At 36.8% G+C, this 9,130-nt stretch overlaps 1 protein-coding gene across 1 annotated transcript in view; it reads right to left on the reverse strand.

The window, feature by feature from the left end:
* Positions 1 to 4,232: 4,232 nt before the first annotated feature.
* Positions 4,233 to 9,130, reverse strand: part of LOC105617952 (paired box protein Pax-3-B-like) — a 21,092-nt gene continuing 16,194 nt past the window's right edge. The window contains exons 3-6 of the mRNA XM_012199487.1: positions 8,082 to 8,222; positions 6,190 to 6,585; positions 4,981 to 5,165; positions 4,233 to 4,817 (exon numbers count right to left, since the gene is read on the reverse strand). Of these exons, the coding sequence (XP_012054877.1) occupies positions 4,233 to 4,817; positions 4,981 to 5,165; positions 6,190 to 6,585; positions 8,082 to 8,222 (1,307 nt within the window). The remainder of the gene's footprint in view (positions 4,818 to 4,980; positions 5,166 to 6,189; positions 6,586 to 8,081; positions 8,223 to 9,130) is intronic.

Consider the following 9,130-nt stretch of genomic DNA (forward strand, 5'->3'; position numbering starts at 1 on the left):
CGTCCGTCCTCTCTCTCTCTCTCTCTCTCTCTCTCTCTCTCTCTCTCTCTTTTCGCGTTCTATTTCCCATCTTTCTTACTCCACGTGCGTGCACGCGCTCGCTCTCACATCTCTTTTTTGCATCGGGACTGTCGGGAGTCGCCGACCGATTCTCACCCACTGACAACATTAACGCCTTCGGCGAGTTGTCTGTTGGCACTACAATGCCGATATCCGTTCGCCACTCTTCTGCCGACTGTGTGTTTGCGTTGAATCTCTTTAGTTTGTATATCATATAACGACGGCAGGTGAATGGAATCGCGCGTGCGGAAGTTGAATAGGCTGAAGCTGCATGAAAAGAACAGTTATGGTGCTAAAGTCTCAAAATTTAACTAGATACAAGATCTGAAACAAATTTTGTTAGACCATCAAAATAAGAAGGTCAATCTGCTTACTGGAATGTCAAAACTTTTAGCAACACTGCTAATTATGTTTAAACATCTTATACTTATTATTTAATTATTTTTTATTTTAATAGTCCAACAAAATTATTTTCAGATCTATATCTAATTAAATTTTTACTTCAGCAAAATTGTTCTTTTCGTGTAAAACTGCACGTTTTTAAAGTTTCGACGATTCATAAAAGAAAAAGTAATCGATAGCAAATTTAAAGAACAATTAATTGAAAAAAAATTGATCGGTAAAAACTTTCTTTAAATTCTAATCATTCGCTGTTGTTCAAAGTCGGTCCTTCAAGAAACAGTGGACCTTTTTTCTCAATAAAGAAATCAGCATGATCGCTATCCTTTATTCAGGCTCCGATTTCGTTATTGGGCATCCTCCATCTGTTTCGCCATCCACTTTCAAGATGGTTCAAATTACTTGAACGTGTATGATGGTCGCTCTTGCAAACCTCATATACCATTTGCAAGCCTGACTGCGTGACTTGTCGGAGAGCCTGTTTTTTTATATTATCCTGATATCCATATTGCCGACCAGACTGTCAAAATCGTTTCATTCACGCTAATAGAATCACACAGAAATTCTAGAGTCTGGCTACCAAAAGGAGATATGCGCGTGAAAAGGTACGTCGATTCGTCGTGTTAACTCCATTATCGAGTCCGCTCGTATTATATGCTTGGCGACGTCTCTCGTTTCTTGTCTCGCCTCTCTCCGGCCTCTTCCTTCGATCTCCCAAGTCTGTTGGCTTCACGTTTCCTCGTCTTGCCGTGCGCATATCCTCAGCTCGTGAAGCCGAGCGTGTCCATAAATTCGCTTCTCGCGTTGACCATTGACGCGGGCCACGATATCCGAAATGTCACGAGGATCCAATGTTTTCGTGCTCTCAACGGCAACAAGGATTCTGCTCGTGGAAGAGTGTGTCGTCCGGAGAAAACCAGTTTCACGCGCAGATTCCTTATTTGCGATCCCGACGAAACTGTAGATTCGAGTTAATCGTCGATGAGCCTTCCCTCGTTCACGAGATTTTTTTCTTCCCCTTTCCTTGCACCTTCCTCTATCTTCGCCTCCAAATATCCTTTGGATCGATGCAACTCGCGTCTTCCGATTAGTCTCAGGATGATCTCTGTTATTAATGGATTTGTCCTGGCAGTGATTGTGCCATCAAGTACATTCAAACAAAATAACATAGTTGCTGACAATATATAAATGACAAGTTTTAAACGTTGAATTATTGCACATTTTGAAAGAAATATTTTGCTGAAATATCTATTAACATCTATAAATTTTGCTAAATATAGATCTGAAATTAACTTCGTTGGATCATCAAAATAATTATTCAAATCACTTAAACATTAGCTATGTTCAGCAAAAAATAGCTTTGTAATTATTGCAAAATTCTTTAATATGATTGATTTCGTCTTTAGTTCCTCCTGAGGTTAGTTCCTTACTAAATCTAAATGTAACTAATTATATTAAAAATCTTACAACAGTCGTGCAAAGTTATTTTTTTCTGTTGAATTCAATCACTAATAACAATGCTATAAAAAGTTTTAACATTCTGGCAACCAATTTAAGTGCATAATTATTTTGATGATCCAAACAAAATTATTTTCAGATTTATATCTAGCTAAAATTTTAGCGTCAAAATTTTAGCTAGATATAAGCATTTTGTTTGCTTAAAACAAAATTATTCTTTTATTATAAAATAGTTTTTCAGCGCCATATACACGTACATTAATTTTACGTAATATAAATTTGTATTGTTTTTCTCTGATTGTAAAATTGACTGATTGTAGAATTTATATATCCGTCGCGAATTTTATTTATTTCTATCGCATTTAAGTATAGGTATTTAATGAAAATCTTGGAGCGCGAGAGAAAACACGCGATGTATGAGTATTTTCATGGGAGATAACGCGCGTGTGCATTCGCGAAGAACAAAAGAAAGGACTATCTAGGATTTATTTTCTCAATTTTTTGCACAGTAAATCGAACGTTATCCGACAAATTTGTGCAATATTCTATGGAACATTAAACAGGCTAGATAATTTTACCTTTCTTGTACCGTGCTCGTTCCTTTTCTTCTGGCTATTGACAAAATAGGCAATTTAAGTAGATATGTACACGGCTGAACGGACGTGAAGTCGATATTCGCGAGCAGTTTAATAATAAGAGATAAGCATGGGAAGAGTATTAGACTTCAGGTGCGCGATCCATAGCGGAATATCTTCTACCGCGTTAGAAGATATGCGGAAATATATTCTACCAAAGATAATTGCCGTAAAAGTATAAATCAGAGGGCACCTGGAGTAACTTGTGATATCGATTATTTTACGTATTTATTATATGTACAGTTCATAGAACAAACAATTGTTAAATTTAGATTATTAAATAAATGTCTTGCATTTTGGTATTTTATCATACTTTATTGTTTTTAATGTTTAAGTTTGGGTAAATTTAAAGTAAATTTGTGCGTTTAAGTTTAAAATAATTTTTAAAAATTATTTCGGGAAACAAGAGATTTGTTTATGTCGCATGCTTTTAACATACTGCTACCAAGTACGTTGGAGTGAATAGGAGTTATGGTAGAAGCATATTGGAGCATGTTAGAGCGACACTAACAAATCTTTAACGTCAAATTTTGACGCCAAAATTTTGACGCCGATGTCACTTTGTTTCTTGAATAATAAACAGTTAAGATATTTAGGATTGGAAGGAAATTGATTCGTTAAATAAATGAGAGTGTAAGATATTTATGTAAATTTATTCAATATAACATATTATATTGTGCGGATATTTGATGACTCGCCAAAAACAGTTTTGTCTGTCAGAGGATAGTTAGAAGAAGAATTTGGAAGAGTTTGCAAGAGAGAATGGGTTGCCGTGTGTAGATATTTACAAACGGTTTCATTTAAATAAACATTATTTTAATACAATTCATATAGAATTATCTGTGTTTCCGATTATTTCTATTTCAAATATCTAGTTAACACATATCCCTAATTTATAAAGATTCGCTAGGACTAGTTCCGAATGAGCTCGAACAATCTCATTCTTTCTTCACGGTATATGTTTTTATTCTCTACTCGCACGAATGGCTTCCCAGGTAGATTTGAGCGATCTAACAGCGTTTACTTTTACCACGCGATTTGCATCGATCACTTATCTAATCAACAATAATAATTACAGTGACATTGATGACGTTGCGTTTTAATATTATACAGCTCGCAACACTTATTCGCATCCGCGATCTTAAGAAATCGTTCATGTTCGTGTAATAAGCAGTTCCGTAGATATTAAAAATTTCAACCAATAGAGAGAAGAGTCGAGCCCGACAATAATGAGAAGAGAAGGAATATTAGATAAACACGTATACGGCCGCATCTGATGCTACACGCCGATAATTACCGATTCGAGCCCGCTGAAGATATAGCACATTATCAGTTTATCACTTGATCACTCGCGTGCTAATAACATCGACTCCGGATATATGTTTTGCGGTTTATTAATATCTATTCGTGATTTTCTGTACTTTGCGCACCGTAAAAAAAAAAATATATCTTCATCACTTTTGCACTCTTATCGGTCACAAATATATTTAAAATATATTTAAAAAAACTGGTACAGCAACACACTTTGAACACTGGTAGTTACTGATCCACGGAACGTATGTTCAGCCAATATTTTTCAAGAAATAAAAACTGCATTGCAGTCGTTCGATTTTTGTTTGTGAAAACATCACTCCGGATTTAACCGTCGCTCGAAATCAAAACTGAGATATCATATCTCGTTCAGCGATCATGCTTCGTCAATTCCAACGGTTGTTGGTCAGTCCAATGATCTCTCCAAGCGACCGGTGGCGACGACGGTATATCCTGGTCGGAGTCTTGAACGTCGATTTCCTCGTCTTCGTCCTCGTTCTGATCGTAGCGTATCCTATGCGCATTCGTATCCGATCCTGGACGCGGACCAAGACCGGATGATTGCCGCTGATCGTACACGGGACTGGTCGGTCTCGAAAGTCCGGACGAATCGTCACCTACGAGTTGACTGATCATCCGGAAGGCGCTAGGTTTCCTTTCTGGTTGCTTCGGTACCGACTCGTGCCTGTCGATCCTCTCGGGTCGGTCGAGGCCGGTGTCCCTGGTTGCGGAATTAGCGACAACCGCGCGGAACGCGCTACTTTCGCCGCCCATGCCGGCGATGGAGCAGCTGGACGTACGCTGGCCGATTTCCATAGCGGACGTAGCGGAGTGCGGTTGCTGCGGCTGCGGCTGCGGCTGCGGCGGTGGTGGTGGAGGTGGTGGTGGCGAGCGCTTTAAGAGGTTCATGCGTTGGTGACGACGCCACTTTGCCCGTCTGTTGGAAAACCAAACCTAAGAGTCACGAGTTAGGTCGTTAGAACGCTCGTGATCAGGTCGGACAGGAACGACGCGGCTGTTGTCCGCAGGGTCTCTTCTCCAATTTATATGTTAATGTCGAATTAGACCCTGCGTCGTCGCATCGGCTCTTTATCTTTATCTAGTGATAGAATCTCACCTGAACGCGGGCTTCTGAGAGCGATGTTTTCGAAGCGAGACGTTCGCGCGTAGACACACACGGATAATGCGATCTCTCGAATTCCTTTTCGAGTTCCTCGAGCTGTTCCGGACTAAAAGTCGTGCGGTTCCGCCGGAACTTTGGCTGCTCTGAACCGTCTAAGCTTCCGTCATCGCCGTCGCCATCTGTACATTAATAGAAATACGTTTTCTATGGGCTGTGCGTTTCTATTTTATACAACAGCCCAATAATAATATACATTTTTTTATTAATATTTTATATATTGCTAAACTACCTAATAAAATTTAAAATATGCTGTGTAACTTCTAAGTAAATACAAAATTGGGAAAATTTATATGTATAATAGTTTTATATATATGACTGATATGAAAATTCTGACTTTTTTATAGGTATAGTAATATAAAATAATACATTTTAAAAGATTAGCATATAGAAAATTGGTGAATGCCGATTTGATGCAACTATATATTTACTCAATATATAAATATACTGATGAAATGTTTAGTTAAAAATTGTATGAATATTAATTAAAATCGCCCAAACATTAATGAAAATTTTCAATAATAAAAAATAAAAAAAGATTAAAAACTTTCCTGATAAAAATAGTATACTTATTGAAAATCTATAAGAAATTCGCTTAAGTCTTGAATAGATGTTTCATTAAACTTTAAAAAACGTTTATTAAATTGTTTATGAGATTGAAATTTAAACATGGAATTATTTATCTTAAAATATATATAACCATAAAATGACATAATTTTAATACATATTCTCAAACATTTCTATTATAGTTTTCGAGATATTTGTAAAATGTTATTGTCAGCAGAAGCTTCACCAAGTGTAAAAAATATTTTGCATCGTGCTTCTAAACGGTGTAACTATCAATAAAATTTTTTATAAACAGTATAATCATCGACAAAACTCTTCGTAGACAAATATGTATCCTTAAATTAAAAATTTTCGCCATGGAATGAAGCTACATCTCTCTTTTTTCTTACTCTTCTTCGTTTTCTATGATTAAATACGCAAATCTAATTAATTTAGGAATCTAATTAATTTATTTGAATAACACACATTTGATCTTTGGGAAAGAAATACAAAATAATTTTATATATATAGAACTAGGCATAGACGCATTTTATCGAATAGGACAATTTCGCGACGTCAAAGGTGTATCTCTTTCGTCACCTTGTAGATATCCACGAGCAATCGCGTCGGCGGCATGAAGTGCATGCTCGGAAGTGCCCGCGGACGCGGACGCGGCTGCGGCCGCGGCGGCGGCCGCACCGGGACTCAGGGACGGTGGCAAAAGCAAAGCAGACGCGGCGGCGCCGGATATACCGGTAGCAAGAGGCGGCAGCATCCACGGATGTCCAGCTGCTCCTGGTGCCGGCCAGCCCGCCGGCAGATGATGGCTCGTCGTCGGATGCTGATGAGAATTGAAGTACGGATGCGGCCCAGCGGCTGCGTACAGGCCGTAACCAGCGGCACGCGCGAATTCCGCAGCCGCGCGTTCCGCCGCACGGTTCCGCAATATTCGATTGATGCTGCTGACCGACGGCGCTGTCGCATTACTGCAAACTCCTGGAACAGGTGAATGCCGACGTTGCGGTCAATCGTTGCGAGTCGCGATGATATCGTTAACAGATAATAACGCAAATACGACAAAAATCTTGTTGTAAACAGAGTTTTTCATAGCTCCGTCATCGTTATAATGTTATAAGCAACTTTTGACGCTAATCTTTAAAGTTCAAATTTTTTGAATCGTAGACTTTATCCAACATGAAACTGGCAGCAAGTGCAAAACTTGCACTTGTTACAACATTTGGAATGTTACTACAATGTTACTAAAACATTGCAATGTTGCTGCAAGCACATGATTTGTTCTGTATAGGATGCGTTAATATTATGTCTAAAACTAAAAGTAATATACAATATTATTAGGAAGGAAATAAGATTCTTTAAATACAAAATACTTGTATTGCCAGTTGTTATCTATAAGATTTATAGTTTCAGCAAAAGATATATCAAAATTTACTTATTATAATGATATTCGTGTTAGCATGCTCGTGAATGCTTTGAGAATGGTATGTGTGTCAAGAAGTAAGGTCGCAGAAACGCGTTTCTTAATTCTTTCGTTAAATTATACGTTACTCATTCGTGCGTCTGTAATCATGGACGGTGTATTCGCATGGCTTACAGAGGACGAGCATAATTAAGTAAAGAACACGCTAGTTTATGCATCGCGCTAGCACTTGACGTTATGACTAAGCGTGTTCTAAGAGATATATTGCGAAAAATCTTAATCAATGTTAATGCGAGTCAAATTGATCAATCTTTTAACCGCTTTCGCTTCACAATTATTACGTTATCGTATTCTCTTTATTCATCGTTAAAATAATCGATTTGCAAATTATTTGCCTTTTCGCAAATAATTTTTTAATGCGATATGGTTCATACATTTTTTATCTTTTATAGAGGTATTAACCTGTAACTGAAACGTATGAGTTTTAATAACCCTATAACATTTTCCTAATTTTTAAATAGTATAATAATTTGGTATAATTTGTGTTTCAAAATTTTATCTTTCACAAATTTATTTTCGTTCACAAAATTAATGTTCTAATTATCGTACTATATTTATGCTAAATACAGATGTTGCAATTTTTTTATATACACAGTTGTAAATTTAAAAATTTTTTAAATTAATAACAAAAAACTTTAATGGCTCTCAAAGATCCATATATTTCCTGTTAGAAATTAAACATAAATAAATTAATATAAATATAATATTTAGAGCTATACTAATCATAAATTGCTCGTTTCAAGTTTAAGTTTAATAGTAATGTAAATATTAATTTTGTTATAGTGTTATGTTAGACTTCTAAAAATTATCCCTATTTTGATTTATTATTATTATTATTTGTTATTTTTCCTGATTAAGGGCCAGTGTATTTAGAACACTATTCGCACTTAATACGAAATTCGAAAAATTTCGACTGATGTCATCTGTCTTGTGGGAATGTGATTCAGAAATATATTCTTTCAATATGTGTCGATTATTATTTTTATTATTTTACCTTCGGAAATTAGCCTCTCCCGGATTTCCCAAGCAAAGATAGTTGGATTCTCCCTTTTATATTGTTCAATCTTAGCGACGACAGCCGGTGTTGCTACTTTCGGCTTACTGCCACCGATCAGACCCGGTGGGCGCAACGTACCTGAAACACGATAAAATGGGCTTCAAGGACACGGTGCATTGGCAAAACTCCTGATCCTCGATAAAATCGCTCGTAAATGGCACCGCGACATGGCACATTTATATTTTGCGCCCTATTCGGCAGCTCGGCCATGCCAAAACTCGCGAAGTTCGCCGTAATTCCCGAAAATCACGCGATGCACGCGCCTTGGAATTCGAATGTATCTTTCACAAGCGTGATTGATGTGAAAAGAGTGATAATTGTAACATTATACATTATAATTGAACTGTATATTAAATGTAATTTGTTCCATTTATATTCGATCGCCATATTCGATCGTCTTAGATATTGTTCCATACAAGGTGCATTAGGAGGTGCATTAGGAATGTCTTATGCCCGTTTCTACCAATGTAAATTAACTTCAGTCTCGGTTTTTAATCTTTTTCTGATCCTAAAAGTTAGGAAAACAGAGAGTAAATTGAACTGAGATTATTAAAATGAATTATACATTAGTGGAATCGAGTATTAGTCTTTTAAGACATAAACAATTTTGTAATGTGTATAAAGAACATAAAAAGAAAGAAAATATAAATGACAGCATATAATAGTGCAAAAGTCACGGCAATCATCGCAATATAATGCTTAACATCGCGTGCTACCGGCAAATGGATATCATCCTATCTTCGTATATCTGGGTGGATTCATAATGCGGCAATTAGGACAGGATGCTTACATAATATATATCGTGATATAAGAAAATTATCTGCACACGTGTAGCCATTGCGCGTTAGCTTGTGATAATTTTTAGTGTTATTATCGCGCGCTTAAAAGTTAAATTGCATGCTTAGAGCAATTAATGTAAGTCTAGTGCTTTTTTATAAAAATCATAGTTTACTGGATAGCCGCTCTTCCTCTCTCTCCCTCCCCNC

The sequence above is a fragment of the Atta cephalotes genome (assembly GCF_000143395.1).
Source record: "Atta cephalotes unplaced genomic scaffold scaffold00015, whole genome shotgun sequence".
NCBI classification, from domain to species: domain Eukaryota; kingdom Metazoa; phylum Arthropoda; class Insecta; order Hymenoptera; family Formicidae; genus Atta; species Atta cephalotes.